We start from the raw sequence: 22507 nt of genomic DNA, 5'->3' as shown, positions 1-22507 counted from the left end.
CCGCTTTTACAAATAGACCCCAAAATCTCATTTAAACTGGGATAATTACAGTTCATTATTTTACAAACCATACAAAATTAATTGAAAACAATAAGATGTATAATATATAAAGTGTGTGGGAAATAAATATAAACACATGAGGGAACCTGGGATAAAACAATATAACCCAAAATATTTTCAGTCATAAGGATATTGTATACAGTGGAGTTGATAACTTCTGCAATTAGATCAATTAAAACAAAAAGGGCTGGGGTTGTGGTTCTAATACATAAATATATGACACCTGCCAGCTTTATATACACCACAGTCAGTACACATAGAAAGTTCATAAATTTATTTATTTTTGCAACAATACTTAAGTTGAGATCTTAACTATATAAACTCATAAAAACATAATATTATTTGTCCATTAGGAAACTTTAGTATTTACAACATCTCCTGCACTACTGGTGTTAATACATTATACAAACATTAAATCATTGTATTACATTATCCATGAATCCTTTGTGCTTCATTCACAATTGCCAAACTTGTGGTATTTTTTATTAACAAGCTTTATTTGCCATTTTCTATGAAATATTGTTTTAAAGTAACTTTTCTGCACAGGTCAGCTGAATTGACTCATGGCGTTTACTCATTATATTACTGGTTGGGTATTATTTTGCAGATGTACAGACTTCATAGCTTTACAATATTTAGGTAAATGGAACTTTCTGAGAAATTTATAATAAGCGTTAAAATACCAGATACAGTATAGTGAATTGGCCCATTTGTAGAAATGCAAGCTTCCAATAACTTGTGCGCTTTCAGTTTATCCCAAACTGTCCTCAAACCACTGGAAGGCATGTCTGATTTTCAGTTCATGTGTTATTCCCCCTGGGGCGTGTGAACAATCCATTGACATCACTTCCTGAACTTTACAGTAAGGCGCAGTCTGACATCACAGAGGAAAGCGTTCATTAAATCTCGTCCGGCCTCCTGAGCAATTCGGTTGATGAGCTGCCCACCAGCACCAATGATTAGTTTCTGTACAAGGATACAAGCAATTATTAGTAAAAGGAAATTCCAAACTATACAAATTTATTAGAATTGTTTTTAGGAAATATATGAGAACTGTTAGGTATACTGATCAGCAAAATTAGCTGATCAGTAGGAGCAATTAGTCACTTTTACTCCAAAATTGCCTTCCGACCTCTTCCAATTTGTAAGAAGTTCCCAAAGGCAGAAAAATGCAGGCTACTTTCATTAATATTATTATTATTATTATTAATAATATTAAATGGGATTTATATAGCGCCAACATATCACGCAGTGCTGCACATTAAATAGGGGTTGCAAATGGCAGACGAATACAAAGAGTGACACAGGAGGAGGAGAGGACCATGCCCCGAAGAGCTTACAATCTAGGAGGTGGGGGAAGTAACACACAATACTAGGGGAGATATGTAGTGGCGGGGAAGTAGTGATGGTTTCAAAAGACAGAAGGTAGGCAAGTTTTAAAAAATGGGTTTTGTGTGCTCTTTTAAATGAGCAGAGAGTAGGAGCAAGCCGTAAAGGACGAAGAAGACCATTCAGAGAGTTGGGGCAGCTCTAGAAAAGTCTTGAAGCCGTGTGTGTGATGAGGTTATGAGTGAGGAAGTCAGTTGTAGGTCATTGGAGGAGTAGAGAGATGTTTTTTTTTACCAGGTCAGAAATGTAAGTGGGACAAGAACTGTGGAGGGATTTGATGGCAAAGCACAGGAGCTTGAATTTGATTCTTAGGTGAAATGGAAGCCAATGGAGAGAACAACAAAGAGATGCAGCAGAAGAGGAGCGGAGGGTAGGATGGATGAGTCTGGCTGCAGCATTCATAATAGATTGTAGAGGAGAGTGTCAGGTTAGTGGAATACCAGAGAGGAGGAGGTTACAGTAGTTTAGACGAGAGATGTTAAGAACGTGTACAAGGAGTTTTAGTGTCTCTGGGGACAGGTAAGGGCGGATTTTGGAGATGTTGCGTAGGTGAAAGTGACAGGACCTGGAAATGTTCTGAATATGGGGGGTAAATGAGAGGGCCGAGTCAAAGGTGACACCAAGACAACGTGCCTGAGGGGAAGGACGAATGACAGCGTTGTTACAGTTAGGAATATGTCAGGGGGAGATTTGGAATTTGAGGGGGCGGATGATGAGTTCTGTTTTATCCAATTTGAGTTTCAGGAATCGTACAGACATCCATGATGAGATGGCTGACAGGCAGCACGCTTTTTAACAAACTGATGTAATGTACCAAATGCGTTTTGAGTAATTGGAATTTTGTCATAGCTCAACTTACGGCAAGCTGCTAAACACGCTATTGAAATAAGCAGGTGCAAACCTGTCTGAGGACTTGTAATTCTGAGGGAAGCACAGCAAAATCATTGATCTTCACTTAAGCAGCATAGCTTGGTGAGCCACAGTATACAAAATACAACCCAAGCAGCCTTCTGCATGGACAATGAAGTAGCTGCAGCATGATAAGGATGCTCCTTTGCTCATGATGCTCTCTCCTGTCAGCACATGTGCATAAGGCAGATCCTTATTGGCTTTCTTAGTCCAGGAGTTACTATAGAAGGAGGTACAGGAGACTGATATCAAAGCTAGCTAAGTTTCTTGCACAAGAGACATTGATAAGCACAATTTTTAATGAATATATAGATATATTATACTTTTAAAACTGCTGGTCTACCTTAAATTAACCTGTGGTTTTCCCATGCAGGACCAAGCAGCCAATTGTCCTTAGTGTGGCTCTTGACAGCAGTGTATACTTCCTTTGCTGCTTAGATTAAAGTGCTGTGTAAGGTACAATTATGTGGAATTCTGGCATACAAAGGGCTATAGACCACTTCTGTGGTAGTAAGGATTGGCCTAGTATTGCCATATAAAACATGAGACACATTTTCTTAAAAAAGCCAAAAACACTGGGGATCCATTGAATGGAGCAAAAGTGTAAGTGGAGAAAGGGTAGACAGTGTTTTTCCCAGCCCCTTTTAGCCGGGCGTTCCACCCGGCCCTTTTCAGTAACCACCCAGCTGTTTTTGGGTGGTTACTGAAGAGTCGGGTCAGAATACAGGAGCTGCAACCCGTCTTCAGCTTCTTCCCACCCAGCTCAAAAAAATGTCTGGGTTGAGCACTGGTAGATATAAATTTCTAGAAAGGCACCGGGGATTTAGGCCATTACTAAATGGTGACATTTATATTCAATGGTGTGACAAACAACTTACCACATGGTTTTCTTTTGGCACCAGTAGTGTTTTCATAATAACCAATTCACCAGCAGAACCTTCCTGCCATAAATTTGTAACCTGTGATTGAAGTGTTAAAAAACATGGTAAAAGATTACAATGTACGTCCTATAGCCAAGGCTCTGATGTCTATACACAATCATAACAGTATAAGTAATCAATTGCAGAATACACAGATCAGCCAAAACAATAAAACCACCTGCCAGATTTTATGTAGGTCCCCCTGTGTATTAGTTTGATCCTTTGAAGCATGGACCCCACAAGACCGCTGAAGGTGTTCGGTTGTATCTGGCATTAGCAGCAGATCCTTTAAGTCACACTGCCTCCACATGTCTACATTCTTTCTATGGTGCATGCTGTAATTTCATCCTCAGGTAAATGACATATATGTACCCAACCGTCTACATAATTCAAAAGAAAACATTTATCAGACTAGGCCACCTTGCTCAATGGACCTGTTCTGATGCCCCAGTGCCCCTTGTAGGCACTTTTGACTGTGGATGGGGTAAGTATGGGCACTCTGGTCTGATGTTCTGACGCCTTTTTCTCATGTCTGGCTATAAATTGTTCTGCAATCTACACTACAGTAGCTCTTGTGTGGTTCTAGTGTAAACCCTATCCCAACCTCGATGGGCAATGAGCCTTGGGCACCTAAAACCCTGTGACCAGTTCACCGGTTTCACATTTTGTAGGTACTAAACACTACATACCCAGACACCCTACAAGATCTGATCTTTTGGAAATGCTTGTTCTGTTGCTAAATCATTGTAACAAGATAATGAATATTATTCACTTTACTTATTAGTTGGTTTAATTGTTTTGGCTGTTACATACATCAGACAACCTCAACCCTCTACTGCTAGATTTTAGAGAATTTGGATAATAGAAACTGCTCCCTTGCTCCAGGGCCCAGATAGTCTCCTATACAGAAACAGGGCTTGTCATAATTGTACAAAATTACTACGTAAGAGAACATATTTTCTAGTTTTAAATATTCTATAAAAAGTTTAGTTATGTAATATTGCTCTAGCCATGTGATTCTTTCCCTTTTTGCTAGTTTCAAACTGATCAAAGCGTATTCCATAGTTTCTTTTTGTATTTGGGGGTAGACCCACAACTCTTCACACTTTTCTGGGTCTCTATCATGTTGCTGTGCCCTTAAGGTGTAAAAGGGCTGCCTCCAGGTAATCTGGCTCTCTGCATGTTTCCTGCTATATATATGCTCCATAGCTTGGAAGGCAGCATTAGGGTTAGTGCTAAACTACATGTACAGTTTTAGTACAGACTAATGAGTATGTTTATAAAGCAGTGAATGTGACATTGACTGTATGTTAACTGTTTTTTGAATAATTTTTTTTAACCTCTACTTTTGTATTTCTGCACCTTGTAGCCCTCAGTAGCCTCAAAACGCTCTATTTCAAACTGTCATAATGATTCACCACATTCTTAGTTGTTAAACTGGAACAAGTTTGAAAATTAGGACAACTGCATCACCCTGAATTCTGAGTTCTGTCCAAGGTCAGTAAGGCAATATTCAGACTGGTGGTGAGGTTGCAGCTCCTGAACACCCTTAAACAGCTTTTTCTGCAGCAGCCCACAGAGCATGAATGGGGCAACAGTGAGCAGTTCAGTACTGTTGGCTGCTGCCCGCTGTAAAATGTTCAAACGCTGGGTCTTTCAAGAACAAGCACAGCGGTGAAGGTGGTCAATTGGCTGACAAGGTGCCAGTCACTGGGGCCCGGAAAGAAAGGGCCATTCCTGCAGTCAGTTGTACATAAACCTAAATGCATTGTGTACACTCTATAAAACAAGCAATTCGTGAAGAGCTCTGAACAATCTAATTAGAGGTGGAGTGGATCATCTTACCTGAGTAATGTTGTATGGCACCTCTTGAGGCAAGTACTCCAGCAGCTTTTCTCTAATAATATTGTCACAGATTTCCTCAGGTGACTGGGTGGTGACAACATCACTATGAAATAACCATTCTCCAGGCTTGGCAAGAGTCATCAGGTACCTCTAAAAGAAGACAGCAAGGAATCATATCATATTGTGATCAATCGGAATTTAAACAATCAGATTTGGAGTAGTCAAAGCAAACTTTATCCATAGTCTAAAACATCAATAAATAAGGAAAGGATCACTGTGTCACTTCTAATGCCCCATAAATAGGTGATATTGCTTCAACTGAAATATTCAGCAATTGTTCATTCAGCACTATATATAATAGTATTTGACATTTGGCTGCTATAAAAGTGGTTAGCTAAAAAGGAAACACATCAAGTAATGCAATGCAAGTGTATCATTAGAGCACTGGATATTTTTCCAAGCATCAATATAAACTAGAATTGAAACAATGGCACAGCCCACTCCCAATGACCTACCCTTCCAATACAATGGTGTCTTTGTAAAAAAAAGATCATTACCGTGAGGGAGGAAGGCACTTGTCCCCAAACAATGACTATGGGCACCTCTCTAATTACTGTCAGTGTGAGGGGGATAGTCACATCTTCATTACTATATATGAATCAGGGGAACATACCTACAACTAAGTGCCAATGCGAGGGGAGAGGGCAGCTCTCAACTGATGATTTGCCTTTTCCACCAGCTCCTTCTACTATTCTTTTTTTTAACATTTAATAAAACAGACAATAAAAGGGAAAAAAATGTTGAAGTTACTTCTCTGCTTATAGCAATAGGGCTGACATGTTACAAAAGCACAGAACAAAACTGCAGGTGTTATAACATCCATCACCAGGGTGTTTCCTTATAACGTTCCTTGCACCACTCACTCTGTACAGTGCAGGACATATGAGCTTGCAAGAGAAAACACAGTGACTGATGGAGGAAGTAGGAAGTTATTTGACTGAAGCCCTACTGGGGAATACTTGCAGGACAGAGATTTTTGTGAGTTGGCAGAAGGAGAAGGTAGTGAGGATGAGATTACATTGGTTGGTGTACAAGACATGCAGCAGATTACTAGCGGCTCATCAGTACAATTGCAGATGTGCTATTGATCACATTTAAATAAGAAGAGGTTCCAATTTTAGAAGAAAGAATGTTTTTAAGGAGCAGGAAGATGGGACTGACTGAAAAAATGTTACATTTGTCCCACCCACAGTTTAGTTCATCAAACAATGTGATTTACCTTAAGTGTTTCAACTTCCTCTCCATATATGGCGGAAAGCATGAAAACTTCTTGAAAATGGGCCCATCCAACCTTCTGTGGATATCTCGGACTGAGTCCCACCTTAGTAGGATGATCTGCAGAGACATCAGAGGCTGGATCGGTTATGGATCCTTCCGAATGTTCAGTTCTCATTTGGGCTTTATCTTCTTTCATTGATGTGGCATCTTCCTGTTTGTTTTTCTTATGTGAGTTTTTAGACCCAGAGTAAGCTTTCTTCCCATTAACTATTCCTTCAGTTAATGTTTCTGTTATTTCCAGCAAAGAGCCTTTATCGCGTAAGAGGTCAACCTAAAGCCAGACAATCCGGAGGTAAGAATTGGTGTATCTGAAAAATATGGTTTATAACTACAATGCTATAATAGAGTGCCTTGTCTGGGAAGGTTCCAGAAGCCATTTAGGCTATGTTAAGACTGAAGTTCCATATGCCAGTGAACCAATGCCACGGGTAAGACATGACCCCTCTACCCATGGCAGCCTAATAGAAAATGCTGGGCGCAGCAAATAGCAGTTCAGTAGTGAGCGGCTGGCTGCCGGAAGCTGCACATCTAAACCTATACCTATACCTAAACCCAAGACCAAAAGGTGTAATATTTTGCAGCTAACCAGTCCAAAGTGCTGGGGCTGCATTATTTTTATTTTTTTTAGGCTAAGAATATTTTCAGCAAACAACTGTTGCTCACCAGATATACAACCATTTCCGGTAAGCTGGACAGAAAGCAAAACAATTTCATCTTTCTTATGTAAACTGCTAATCCCATCATATCCCATTAAATAGAAATGAACAAAGGTTTAGATGTGTTTAGAGTCTAGGTGCAAGAAATGCATTCTCGGGAGGATAACTAGAAACAAAGCACAAAATGCCTGTTAAAAGTAACTGAATGTCACCTCACCTAAAAACCTATAATACATTAAGCATTAATAAAGCTGATACGTGATTCCAAATCTTTACCATTTCAGTATAGCTACTTCTCTGTGCTTACCACTACAAGAAGCAAATCTACACTGGTAAACCTCACAACATTTGGCCTGGCTAATATGCTCGTCTTTTATCATCAATACGAAGACATAATGTTTCTGTAAGCAAATCCTCCCCAAATACATCTGAAAATTAATAATAAACATCAACTGTCCAAAATGTGATTTGTTTTAAGCAGAAAACCTTACAAGAATATGAACACCCAATAAATAAAACCTTATCTGGTCATAATAGCTCATTTTGTTATTGTTTTGTCTCCTTATCAGGTGGGCTTCCAATGGAAATACAAATGATCATTTCAACACACATTATGCGGACTGTGACTGTAAGGAAGTCCACCATGAGAAATACCATGCAACCGCTGTAGGATTTCATGTAAAAACTCCAGGTAGTGGCTGCAAGAGATCAACAGCACTAAACTGCAACAAAAGGTGAACACTACAGAAAAATATTTATGGTATATAGTGCAAGATGCTTGACAGATCCAACTATCTTTCAGGTAGGGGGTAAACGATCTTTAAAATTACCAGGAGCCGAGAATACCTGGTTCAAAGAGGAGCCAAAGTAGTATGTTCTCTGAAAATTATAGGTCAGCTCCTGAAAATGATCGTTTGATTATATGGTGAATGGCAAGTATATGTAAAAGTTAATTGGAGGCAGAATCCACGCAGCAGGACGCTGGTGATAAGTTATCTTTTTCTGCACGCTACAAATGTTATGATGCAATACCTTTCTTCCAAAGTGTGTCCTTAAAATGAAAAGGCCTAGAGAGGAAAAACACTTTTTTTATATATATATATTACTAAATTTGTTTACAGATATAAACTACAGGGATCATTTTCCCCATAAACACAGGTCTGTTATCAGTGGATGAGGACCTATCCTGGCCTAAGATCCGTCTACTGACAGCTGCAATCCATAAACATCCTATAACTTTGTCTAGGAATTAGTAGATGTGGCTTTCTGTACACTCAAAGGTCTTTTACATATGGGATGATCTTCAGTACAGATACCATCATTATATGAAAAATTCAAACAGAATTAGATCCGAAGGTAAATTAGAAGCTGACAGATAATAAATTACTGATTTTTGGGTTTCTGAGTAAATATTGATCAAAAGTACACAATTCACATTGTGTGTATGATCAATCAGATCTAGAAAACTGCTGACCTTATGCCAGAGAATACCAATAGAAGGAGCAGAAAACTAACTGGATGCTCAAAATTGGCAACAGTGCATACTGGCCCATCTGCATATACAATATATATGTGCAACTTGTCTCAGATAAAGAAACTGGAAGAAAAGTAATTTGGAAGAATATGAACATTTTAAAATTGTTCATTATTGCAAAAAGAAACTATTCCTAGTGTGACGTGCACAATTTATAGGGGGTGTGAATGATGAAGTAGGGATGTTGGGATAAGAAAATAAAGCTTTAGATACATTTTATCTGATTGTATTGTCTTAGGTAGCCTGACTCACGTTTATGTACCTTACCTTGTTCAGCACCAGAATGCTGGGGATGGATGGATTCTGAGACAAACACTTGTGAACTTCTGTGTGCAAAGAGCTTCGCATCCACTTTACTGAAACATCCACCAACACAAGCACTGCAGAAAAGAGCAAAATATCATTATAGTATCCATGTACTTCATAAACTACATCTACTACTTTTCTCATCTTTGTGTATCCAGAGCCACTTCCAGGTTGTCACAGTCATCCTCTAGCTTTATTAGGTTTAACCGTCCCTGAACTTGTTTGCAGGTATTTAGATTGAACTCTAATTTTGCTTGTCACCTAAACATTTAAACAGGTGAACATTGCTGCCATAGAGGCAGCACACTTTTGAGCTATTAGCACTAGTATCTGTGACGAATTTCCTTTAGTAAGTTGATCCAGTAATGATGTAAAAAATATCAGAAGGGAACATCATAGACAGTGACTAAAATATTTGTTTCAGAACATAAAAGAGGAAACTGAAAAAACAATGTGATTTGGTAATACTGACCCATGTGAGTAGGAAATATGCCCTAATAATTGTGTTATATTACGGTTTGTTCACATGATTGGTTGTCAGTTGCTGATCTACCACTATCCCGTGCCTCATCAATGAATCAAGTGAGAGTGTTTGCAGATGACAATAGACATTCTTAGAAGAGCCCACGTGGAAGAGTTGATCAAATAACAGTCAATTCATGTATGGCTGAATTTAGTGAAAATTATGTCAGTGAGTCATTATTTAGTTGGGAGGATGTGAAAGTTGGAGTAGGAAGAGTGGTGCTCTAAGTCGATAGCTGCAAAAGACAATATGGCAGATCCAAAAAATGTGGTTTACATTGTGATCCTTAACTCATTAGAATTCAATTATGAGATAACTTGGATCATACTCATCATAGGATTTGGGAACCAGGTCTTTCATTCTCATATCTCAGATACACATTCCTTTACAGAAACATTAATATCAGGCATTCTGGTCCTTTAAGGAATCCTTTGGATAAAGCCAGTGGGGAACTGACACGGTCTAGTTATAATCTTGTAGTTACTTTTTAATGCTTCTCAGGCCATGCTTAGTTTATGAGTAAGCAGTTAGCCTACTGCTTTGGATTATTATAGAATAGCATTAGCTTTGACATACATGGCAACCAACACACAGCTATTTTATTCTTTGCTTTTTGGGGGAGTATTAGAAATGATCCCAGGATTTTACTGGGGTTTGTCCTTTGTAATCTACACAGTACCTAAAATGTGTATTTACAAATGTTGACTTCCATTCCATTCTGGAGACAAAGTTTCCTATACCTAACTATTCACCAGTACCTAACTATTCACCAGAAGTTTGGTAAAATGGGATGGCATTTCACTTTAAATGCAACATATAAAGTGACTATTAATTGGTCATCATGAACACGTGGTTATTCACTAACACTAACCAAGGTAACCAGGGTTAGTGTGGGTGTGGTCTGCACGGGTCCCGCACAGCACACGCCCACCAGGGTGACGTGGGAGATTCCCTGTGCATGGAGTCAATGTGTCAATGTGGGCTCCGTGCAGAGCGTGTTCTTGGAATCAGAGTGGGCATGGTCCATGCGGGTCCCGAAAGCACATACCCACTATAATGACGTAGGTCACCCTGTGCACACATGGTGACTCCCGACCTGCTGAATATAACCGTAGAGTAGCGGGCCGATAATTGGAAGGCGGTTGATCAACTCTACTGAAATATAAAATAGCTTTTTTGTACACATGTATTTTTTGGTCAGCAGTGCTGGCGGGCTGCATAATATTGATTTATTGACAGAGGCTGTGGGCCAATAGAAATCTGAACACGGGCCGCAATTGGCCCCTGGGCTGGACTTTGGACATGCCTGATGTACAGGGACAAAGAACTTTCCCAACTGAATAGTTACACCATAAACAAATTTGCATCATATACTAATTAGTACAATTATAGAACCCCATTGTTCTACCTAGGCCTCAATGTATTTGACTGTGTAATATCCCATGAAATAAAAGCTAAACAAGACAGCAATGCCTCCTGAATAAATGCAGTTTTGTATTCAAATCATTTTTATCCGGTATCTTCTTCTGTCATATTAAAAGAAATACAGCATTAAAATACACTTCAGGTGCAGCGATGCAGATAAATATATTTACTGACTCCGAATACGATGCATATTCAATAAGATCCTCTTCATACTGCAGGTGTAGTGTGTAATTTATGTCTAAATAGTACAAGGCAGGAACAATCTCAATATCCCAGCTCATGTAACTGTCACAGTCATAGAATATGAGAAGAATGAAGCCTCTCACTTATGATTTCATTTGCAATTCTAATCCATCTTCAGCAGACATTTACTGAACAGGCGGCTCCATTTAAAGCACTTGCTCACTTCAGAGCCTCACGGTATTCTAAGCCCCTTGCTGCAGTTTGTACTGGCATACAGGCATATATTCCCTTCATTAATCTTCACATCTTCTAATCAGGCCGTATATACAGTGTCCTATTTCACATATATATAGGAATGTGTCTATAATAGGTTTTCCTTGTACATCTGCTGTGCACCAGTGAGAACAGGTTTTCTGCCCCAGGAGATAAGCCAATGTATCTGCACTGCGCTCAGACTGCCGGTGACCTTCTCCTAACCCACAGCTTAAGTGTAAATAGGAAAATATACTAACCAACGTCAGCCAGCTTCACAGACTCCCAGGGGTCCTGATGAAGGGACTTCTCCAGGTTATGCCTACAAGTTGAAAGACAAGGTGCACAACTGAACAAACTGCATGAGTAAATGGTATCTTACAAAGACCTACTTACTGTTCTACTATATTATCCAATTTTAATATTATCTACATCCAAAATCAAAAATGTCATATTAAAGCTTTCCAGTCCCTAGATGTAGTGACTGCATTTGTTTCCTTATTTCAGGTTTTATTTTACTTGGTAACCTTGTGAATAACACAATTTAGGTGTACACTTATTTCTCCTCTGTATCTATGAAAACTGCCATCACTGTCCAGTGTTCTCCCCAGGCCACTTATAAATGGGCGCTCCTCCCGGCACTTCAGTAACCTCCTTTTGGTGGTTACTGAAAAGTTGGGTCACAATACAGAGACACCGGACAGTTGGGGCATAATACAGTAGAACCTCAGTTATCCGGCACCCACGGGGAATGGGCAATTCTGGACACATGTAGTTTATGGATAACTGAGGTTTCCTTTTCTAAGTCATTCAGCATTAGACTTGATTGGGGAGACTTGTCCCCATTCACCTCTAGTGCTGGATGGCTGAGGAAAGGGAAACCCTAATGACGCTTGAGCCTTCTTCAGCGTTTCCCTGTCCTCAGCCAATCACGGAGCGGAGCTCTGCTATGCTGACAGCTTTGCTTTCTTGATTGCTCCCGAGCCCTAGCGGAGCTGTGGCATGTGTTCTTTGATGCAGAACACATCTGCAATTGGCTGAGGAAAAGGAAACCCTGATGAAATCTCAAGCGTCATCAGGGCTTCTCTTCCCTCTGCTAGCCAGTCGCGGAGCAGAGCAATCATCAAAGTCCTGGATTATCTGGAATAATCTGGATAACCGGGGTTCTACTGTAAAAAGATGGAACATACCAGGGGTGGGCATTTTAAGATGGAACAAAGTATAGAAGAGTGTTAGAAAGTTGACAGTAACACTCCATTGCTAGCAAGATCTGACAGCATTTTCTTTACTTGCTGCACATATTCTTAACCTGAAAAACAGAAACTAATGCAGCCACTTCATCTAATCACTGGTTAGCTTTAGGTTTTAATGCTTATAACAAGTTTTTTTTCTTGAAGTGCCCTTAAAGCCCTGTTTTGGACTAAATGTACCCAAAAAGTGGACTACCTTGCAATGCATAAATTAAATGCTGATTTTGTTAGGGGGAAAGAAGTACAAATACTTCCCTTCCTGTTCTTCCAGCATCTGCACTCTAATCCGCTGTCTAGCTCTCTGGAATGTGGCTATCCTCCCATACAATGCAGAACCAGCCGTGTAACAATATCAGAGAGCTGCAACTAGCCAGACAGTGAAGTGCCTGCACGGGACCAGTTGCATGAAAGAAGGAAGACTGTGGTTAAGTAAAATATTTGCACCTATTTCTTTTCCCCACCTAGTCAAACATGCATTTATCCTATCAACATAAAACATAAGCGAAAAACAGAAATGTTTTACGTTGATTTAACTAATTTGGGACTGGCATATATTACTGTAGGATACGTATTTGAGGGGAATCTCTAACATATTGAATTACATTTTTACATTTATCTCACGCATTGCAATATGACAGCACTGAATGAGTGGATTTAGAAGAAGTAGCCTGGAGTGCAAGGTTAAAGCTTACCAACAATATATATTTTTTCATTATATAATAGGTATACATGTTGAACCTGGTCTATAGTTTTTAACAACTATAAGTTATAAGTTATATTATAATCCTCTTCTTTGTAAGCAGTAAGGAGGAGTGGTTAGATTTATAGATGAAAGCTTAGCGGTTGTCTTTTTACAAAAATCAGAATTTGGATCCTGGTTAAAGCATTGCTATATAGATACTGGATAATAATAATAAAAATGATAGCTCATGGATGTTAGAGGGAATGGAGGAGTGCTTTTAAAAGAGTTGTGGTGAGAAAAGCTATGAATATACCATGATAATACAATGCCTGTTGAAAATAAACGTATTAAACTTTGACCTAAAAGTACTTCGAAAAACCCCATCACTCAAAATTTTAACATACACTTTAAAACCAAACCGAAAGATCATTATATAGTTATCTTTCAATTCTCTAACAACTAACTAGTGTTAACAACTCACATGCAGACACATTAGGTTACACTATTTAGAAGAAAACACATTGTACAATCAGATTGTGAGGTTTGTAGCCAGTGAAAAGGATGCTTCAACTTTAAATACATTTGGTTATCATGAACAATTATCACAGCTGGTTGTTGCACGTTTATTTGCAGTGGTTTTTGGATGTCATTGACAATACAGGAGCCCAATATACAGTTAGGTCTATAAATATTTGGACAGAGACAACCTTTTTCTAATTTTGGTTCTGTACATTACCACAAATAATTTTAAATAGAACAACTCAGATGCAGTTGAACTGCAGACTTTCAGCTTATATTCAGTGGGTTGAACAAAAAGATTGCATAAAAATGTGAGGAACTAAAGCCTCTTTTAACACAATCACTTAATTTCAGGGGCTGAAAAGCACTGGTGAACTCAGCAACGCCAAAAGACCTGGATGTCCACGGAAGACAACAGTGGTGGATGATCGCAGAATCATTTCCATGGTGAAGAGAAACCCCTTCACAACAGCCAACCAAGTGAACAACACTCTGCAGGAAGTAGGGGGATCGATATCCAAGTCTACTATAAAGAGAAGACTGCATGAAAGTAAATACAGAGGGAGCACTGCAAGGTGCAAGCCACTCATAAGCCTCAAGAATAGAAAGGCTAGATTGGACTTCGCTGAAAGACATCTAAAAAAGCCAGCACAGCTCTGGAAGAACATTTTTTGGACAGATAAAACCAAGATCAACCTTTACCAGAATGATAGCAAGAGAAAAGTATGGAGTAGGCGTGGAACAGCTCATGATGCAAAGCATACCGCATCATCTGTAAAACATGGCGGAAGCAGTGTGATGGCTTGGGCGTGCATGGCTGCCAGTGGCACTGGGACACTAGTGTTTATCCATGATGTGACACAGGACAGAAGCAGCTGAATTAATTCTGAGGTGTTCAGAGACATACTGTCTGCTCAAATCCAGCTAAATGAAGTGGAATATTCTTGAATCGCCATGTCAGTCACCTGTTCTGAACCTAATTGAGCATGCATTTCACTTGTTGAAGACTAAACTTCTGACCAAAAGGCCCACAAACAAACAGCAACTGAAAGCCGCTGCAGTAAAGGCCTGGCAGAGCATTACAAAGGAGGAAACCCAGCATCTGGTGATGTCCATGAGTTCAAGACTACAGGCTGTCATTGCCAGCAAAGGGTTTTCAACCAAGTATTAGAAATGAACATTTTATTTTCAGTCCAATTACTTTTGAGCCCCTGAAATGAAGTGATTGTGTAAAAAAAAGCTTTAATTCCTTACATTTTTATGCAATCGTTTTGTTCAACCCACTGAAATAATGCTGAAAGTCTGCATCTGAGTTGTTTCATTTAAAATTACTTGTGGTAATGTACAGAACCAAAATGAGAAAAAGTTGTCTGTCCAAAAATTTATGGACTGTAAGAGCTCATCAAACAAGCAATGTTTATAACCCAACATAGCAAACCAAAAGCAAACTCACTTGTTACAATGTCCAAAATCAATGTCATTGTTCCCAGTGTCAGTAGCACCAGCTAATATTGGTTGCTGAAACAGCATATTGAGATAGAACTACCACAAGCAGCTGATTGTTTAGCAATAACCTTCTTATTGGATCCACAGAACAGTCCAGCATTTCTATTGAGCATGATCTAATCTCACATTAACCTTTTCTACCCTGTTCATTGATTGCATGCGTGCAGCAAAGCCCTAAAGCCAACCTTAATACAAAACCTATTGATCAAGGAATATATATATTATTGATTGTTTACTCTGTTGAAAGACTTGTAACAAGAAAGCACCATATGGGTGATGTTAGAGAGAAAACATTTTATAAAATCAGTACTGGGGCTCTCACTGTTTACATGGTTACAGAAAATATTATAAAACCAGCATTCTAGCCAGCAGTATGCCCTATAAATATATACAAATCTTTTTTTTCTTTAATTATCACATGGGACTGATGATTATAAATAAAGGAAGAACCAACTACTCCTCAATTATTTCAGTCCTGAACAGCAAAATCAGGCCAAGTCTGCAATAATGTTTTTTTTCTCAACTGTAGAGTACCCAAAGCTTAAGCCTTCCATGCATCCATCACAAGTTGCCCCTGTTTTTCTAATAGAAAGGACACAATAGGAGCCTTCTACTTGTGCTTATCCCTCACCTCCCTTTTGTACAGAATACTGCCACTGGAAACAAACACTAACCAATGTTTCCAACTACAGCATGTACAAAGTAACTTTAAAGAACATGTAAATTAGATTGCACACTAGCGCCCGCAGGTATCTGTGAGCGTATCTTACCTTTTTACTTTGACAGCATTGACCATACCTGGGGTGTCAAGGAGAATCTAATTAAAAATAAATATTATTTAAATTTAGTTTAATGTTTGTAATTGTTTTAGTACAAATAATTTTACTGTACAGAATGTATATATAAATCATGCACTCTAAAAGTAGTGACATAGTAGTAATTATATCTAAACTTTCTTTATTTTGGATAGAATGGGACAGAAGATGACGGTATTCTCTCCAATGGGGCCCAGAATAACAGTAAAATCTGTCAGGGGTTTTAAGCTTCCCCATTACATTCAAAGCTACACCTACTTATTTAATTATGACAGCATAACAAAAAATATAGGTTTATCTAGGTGGTATATCTATTAACATTCAGAATTACATGTTTTGGGTCCAAGGGCACTGAAGAGCAGTTTAGCTGGAGACACTGTGATTTATGTTCCTATACCAATAACTCGATGAATACACAAAGAGATGCCATTGTGTACTTACCAATTGTGTGTCATCTTCAGTGATGATCCCCTTTGCTTGGCAGCGGGTAGTGTGCACCTTACTGGATACTGGAAAAAGCTGGAAACAAAAAGTATGAATATGATCACACAAGATTTATATCAGTGGTATCATTCATGTATTAATCCCCAGCACATGAGGTCACCTGCCAGTGCTGCAGTCTCAGTGCTTTGTATCCTAGTTTCAAAGATTCTATTAGGACTTCTTTAAAAGGGCACAGCTCTAACCTCTCAAAAAAAAAAAAAAAGTATTATACTTAGCTTTGTGCCCCCGATTCTGAAATCTTCAGCAGCAAAGTTCTGGCCCCAATTATCTTCTGTCCCCTGCAGTTCGCTCTGTAGCCTGCTGATTGTTGGAGAAAACTCCATGCACATTTATAGGTAGAGACATGACATGGCTACAGAGTAATATACAGAGGCTGGAAGTTTGCTGAATACTCAGCTATGCAGCTTAAGATCCCAAAGCAAGCACCCAGATAATGTGACTTTGATTTGTGGCATAGTTTTTCCAGGTTATTTGGATAAATAATCAAGCAGTAAAGCTCTAAAATCCCATAACCTTGGTTGTTATAAAGGCTGGGTGACGTTAACTATAATTGGCAATGACCACCAGCACATGCGCACAGCCATAGATGCAGGAGATTGTGGTCTCTAACGAAGAGTGATGTTCAAGCAAAGGTATTAAATCAGTGACTTTGCCCAAACACACATCCTACCTTTTTAAAGAAATCATGTGAGCTGTGCTCAGTATTAGGCTGACAATGCAAAAAAAAGGAGCAATGTTAAGGAGATTTCCTTCTGCCTCATGGGAAGGGAATGTAACTTGTCCCAAAGAGGCAGAAACACATTTGTTTCACAGCACTAAAAAGGAGTTAGAAACTTTATTTTATACAGTTTGTGTCACTGTTTGAGTGATATAACTTCAGAATATGGCAGGGTAGGATGCCTTAGCAGTAAACACTTGACTAAGGTTCTACACCTTCACTACCTTATCTAAAACAAAATGGGCTGATCTTGGACTTAAACAACTGTTAAGCCTTAGAGTGGTTATCTCTGGAAAGAAGCACTACCGTATGCGGTCTATTTATACACTGTTTCACCCAAAAGTCACTTTAAATATTCCCCAGACTATACACATTTTTCATACTGAACTCAATTAAAAACTATATGAATCAATTGAACATGATTCATACATTTTTCTAATTGAAAGAATAATGTGTACCTTTTGGTTTAAAGTTGGATGCACCACAGGTGAAATGATTTATAAGCAAAGACTTTTGTGTCTCAACCTCCACTTACAACGCTGCCTGTTACAAAGTTAATGCAACCCTTTAAAACACATTACTGAGATGCTTTGACTGGATACCTTTCTGCCAAGTAGGTGATTGGATAAAGTTGATTTTCCAGCGTTTGGGGCTCCTATAATAGCAATTTTAAGGACTCTTGAGTTCTCTGGTTGGTCTGGGGCATGTCTCAATAAATCATCTTGATCAGCTGTGGAGACAGAAAGAAAAAAATAATGTAATAAATCAAACTGCAAGTCAATTGTATTATTTGGAAGCAGTCACATTGGGCCTTTATACATGCGTACAACCCGGCGCTACGTCCTAAGCAACCTGAAAAAGTAAAGCAGAACTGTAATCTTATTTTCAGTGTTACATCAATGTACAGGCTCCTCTCCTGTACTGAAATGTTTTATTCTAAAGGCAGTGCATGCTTTACAGAATCCATTAGAAAATGAAGCAAGTCTCCCTAATTTCCTAGCTAGGGAATGTCCAGCTACACACAGCTTTTTCCTCCCTTCCTAACTTTGTTTCTGGCCTGCATATAACATTCATTTTTTAAATTACTGAGGTGCAGCATCACTTTTGAACCTTACCTCAGGTGATGGTGCCAACTTCTCCCAATATATATTTACCCATGAAGACATATTTATATTTTTTTTTATAATTCACAAAAGCCAGACTGCTTGCGTCAGGGCTGTGGGCTTTTAAAAAGAGTACTAAGGTGGGAAAATATAATGTTTGATGTGGCTATGTACAGCTTCCTGGCTGTCTGTCCTACCAGCCATGCATTGCATAGAGAATCACAGAGAGCCACGGATTTCATTATTGGGTCTAAGTAAATAGAGGTATTACCTGAAAGGATGAAGAGTAAACGTACCTGTAAATGTACCTGCTACATCCATGCAAATTGTAGCATAGCACTATGTGGGCAGATTTAAGTAGCCTTTTTATGAATAATTGTTAAAAGAATAATGCTATCTAACCCCTGCTTTTTTTCTTGTTGCTGATGCGACTGATGGTAAACTAAGCTGAACCATAAGTCCATAAGCTCACAGATATTAATAATAAAGATAAAGCCGCTTTGGTGTTACTCCATGTCCTTGATATGTTGAAAAAGGCATAAAAAAGCTCTTTATTACGACATCTCCTGAATGCCGCAAAGGCATGCATTCATGCAATGTGGAAGTGTGACAAACCGCCAACCCCCTGGGCACTGGTTAAGGAGGGTGGCAGATGTTTACCGAATGGAGGACATGATGACAGCTGGGAAGGATCAGACCCATAAATGTATCTAGACCCGGTATTACTGGGTTCAGTTTAGTACATCTACAGAGTATGGTAGATTGGCCGGTGACTCTTCTTGTGAAGAGTGAGTTATTGTGTTTGATTGTAAAGACCGATTTGACACAATAAGTCAGAACACCCCCCCCCCCCCACACACCCCATCTTCCCCCAAAAAACAGAGATACTGGGGTTTCTTTTTATTTTATTATTCCATCATTGCAATATATTAATCTGTTTGTGTATTTGGCTTGTGTTTTCATATTGGTTTTTTGTACATTGTGTAACATGACATTTTATTGTTATGTAAACCATATACCAATATCTGAATAAAAGTATTTACAAAAAAAAAAAAAAAAAAAGAAGATGCAAGAGAGATTTGCAAGTGGATGAATTATTTCACTGTTGGACTACAATATTCACAACTGGACCTATTGCAACTTTTGGTATATTCTTAAGAGGCAAAGTTTTGGACATATTTACATTTTATATGCACATATTATTCAGGAACTATTGCAAATACAGGGTAAAGTGCTGGGCCCGGGTGAATATATATAATATGTTCATGTGTTTTAAAGCCATTTAAGCTATCTCAGAACATTTCAGGTAATGTTTTTGTTCTTTTACCTTTATTAAAGGAGACGGCTGGTGCCTGTGGGGTGAGAGTCGCTTCTGCAGGCTGCTCGCTGCCCACCCCCAGCAAACTCCGGATAACAGAGTCCTTTTCATGCAGACATGCTGCAAATGTTCTAATCTTCAGGGGCTCCTGTTTCCTTAGAAGTATGACACAAGCTGGAAACAGAAAGATAAAAGTTACAAAAACAAATTTTATATCTTGCAAAAAATATAACATACAAGTATCCTGTTAAGAATAAGTGTTTAGTTGCTAATTTTACAACTTAAGATAACGCTGATTGCCTGGCAGGTGAGCATTAAAGTAAACCTGTCACATAATAGTTATAGGTATTATTACTGGAAATTTCAGTTGCCCAGCTATTATACTGACCTACCAGCTTCTGGCCTCATTTACACTTCTATATGCAACGCATATTTATATATATTATATATCCTTAACCTATTAACTTATAATCAGATGCTGCGACAGTGTAACTGCTACACAATCAGTGCTCAACCCAGAAGTTATTTTAAGCCGGGTGGGAAGAAATTATAGGTGGGTGGCAGCCCCCGTATTGTGACCAAACTCTTTAGTAACCACCCAAAAACAGCCGGGTGGGTGCTGAAAAGTGCCGGGTGGTGCGCCCTGCTAAAAGGGCCTGGGGAGAACCCTGACAATGATGTGTGTGTACACACACACCTACAATGCATTGTCATTTCAAATCATAAATAAAAAGCATAATAAATAAAAGGCACCCAAGCAATGATCTGTATCTTCTGGAGTTTTGCAAAATTATTTGCACATTCACTTTGAAATAATTACAAAGAACAAGAGGGCACTCTTTGCATCTGGAGGAAAATAATTTTAACCTATGGATAAAGAAGGGATTCTTCACTGTAAGGTTAGTGAAAATGTGGAATCGGCTCCCTCAGGAAGTAGTTTCAGCAACTACTATAGATTGCTTTAAAAAGAGCTGGAAGTTTTTCTAGAAGCACAGAATATAACTGGGTGTTAATGATTTAAAGTAAAGATAACAGACACTGTTGATCCAGGGAACATCCGATTGCCTCATGGAATCAGAATAGAATTTTTTCCCTTGTTGGGGCAAATTGTACCAGGGTTTTTTTTGCCTTCTGGATCAACTATGTCCATAGAGCTTTATATCTGGGATATGTTTTATTCCCTAGTAATTGAACTTGATGGACTTATGTCTATTTTTAACCTGACTTTCTATGTGACAATATTTAAAATGTTTCTATTTAGACAGACTGATCATGTGATCACAGCAGGAAGATGTCACATTATAGACAAAGATCTTCAGGCTATGTATTCTTCTCTTCAGTATCAAGTATAATATATTATGTGTATGTGAACTCTGTCCTTCTCATCGGGTAATGCAGGCACATAGTATGCTCACAAGCTAATCAATACAATAAATGGAGTTTTATTTATGTCAGGATAGTGATCAGAGTCATATATAATATGTCTGTATATGAAATAATTGCACGAGATGGGCTGAAGTCATTATCTTTTGCACTGGCAGTTGATCTAGGACACAGAATCACCCTGACAGGTCACAGACCTTGTGAGACACCACTATAGAGAACTATGCAATTTTCCGTGCTCGGGTGACACCTCCCCCGGCATGTCAGTCTGCCATTTCAGAGTTGTCACATACACTAACCTGTTCTTCTTCCAAACCGCGCAGCCCTAAGAGCTGCAGACCACATCTTCGCCTCGGTTTACAATACGTTCATGCCGTGTTCATGGACGCCGCCATATTGGAGTGTCGCCCTGATTACATCGCACGCAAGTCCGCAAACATCAGCCGCCATTTTTAGTACTGGCAAAACAAACTATAAATAAAAGCTTTTTATCACTATTGTGGTTATTTTTTAACGCACTTAGTTGTGAAAAGCGCTGCTTCATTCAGTAAAAAGTCATCTTGCTATCATTTCAGTCGGATTGTACAAACATACAAGCAGTAATAATGTTTTGTAAGGGATATAATGTTTGGGATGCTGGAAATCTGAACTGAGTGTTGTGCTTAGATAGAAGTCCTGGAAGAATTCCTTTACATTCAAAATTAGACTCTGATGAAAGGTAAAGAGAATCTCATGTAATTAATCTTATCTTAAAATAAATTAAAATTTTTATATAGTTTCTAAAATTATATCTGCATTGGGGATATTTGACCCTCTAATATCACTGATAAAAGTTGTTTAAAAGCAGTAAACAAACCCTCAGCTGCCTCTAATTATGTCAAACAGCCACAAGTTTTGCCTGGCCTAAAGAAAATGATGACACTCAAAGCTGAATATTCCAATTACTTGTAAAAATATAATATGTTTGCTCAAGGGCAGATTCAGACTTCCTCCAGGACTGAGCAATCCTATGCAGCTCCGTGTAGCTGACACCTTGGCAGTGGCTCAGTCAGTTGTACTTACAGCTGATGGAACAGTGAGCCGTACTAGTACTGAACCACTCACTGCTGCCCCTATTCATTCACCAAGGGGCCGCCACCAGGAGAAGCTGCTTGTATTGTCTCCCAAGAAGCAGCGGCTCCCTGGCCTGGTTGATATTTTGCTTTTTGTTATTGTTATGCAGTGAAGCTACATAACAAATATATACATCTGGATTCAGACTAGCAGTATTTTACTACAGTGATTACCACCCTGGGTACTTACAGTCATTTAATAATCAGGTGCAAGTGCCACCAATTCAAGTCAAAACCTGGATGCTATCTATAGCATC

At 38.9% G+C, this 22507-nt stretch overlaps 1 protein-coding gene across 1 annotated transcript; it reads right to left on the bottom strand.

The window, feature by feature from the left end:
* Window positions 1-319: 319 nt before the first annotated feature.
* On the bottom strand, window positions 320-21583 carry ERAL1 (Era like 12S mitochondrial rRNA chaperone 1). The gene is made up of 11 exons (XM_072430354.1): window positions 21438-21583; window positions 19765-19929; window positions 17937-18064; window positions 16554-16631; window positions 16068-16114; window positions 11601-11662; window positions 8919-9031; window positions 6403-6732; window positions 5124-5273; window positions 3237-3317; window positions 320-1026 (listed from the first exon to the last, which is right to left on the bottom strand). Exons 1-11 carry the CDS (start codon window positions 21481-21483, stop codon window positions 904-906), a joined length of 1323 nt encoding a protein of 440 aa, XP_072286455.1. The 5' UTR covers window positions 21484-21583; the 3' UTR covers window positions 320-903.
* Between the last annotated feature and the right edge of the window lie 924 nt (window positions 21584-22507).

The sequence above is a fragment of the Pyxicephalus adspersus genome, chromosome 1 (genome assembly GCF_032062135.1).
Source record: "Pyxicephalus adspersus chromosome 1, UCB_Pads_2.0, whole genome shotgun sequence".
Lineage (NCBI taxonomy): Eukaryota > Metazoa > Chordata > Amphibia > Anura > Pyxicephalidae > Pyxicephalus > Pyxicephalus adspersus.
Note: the sequence above shows the minus strand (reverse complement) of the source record. Positions and strands in the feature narration are given on the sequence as shown.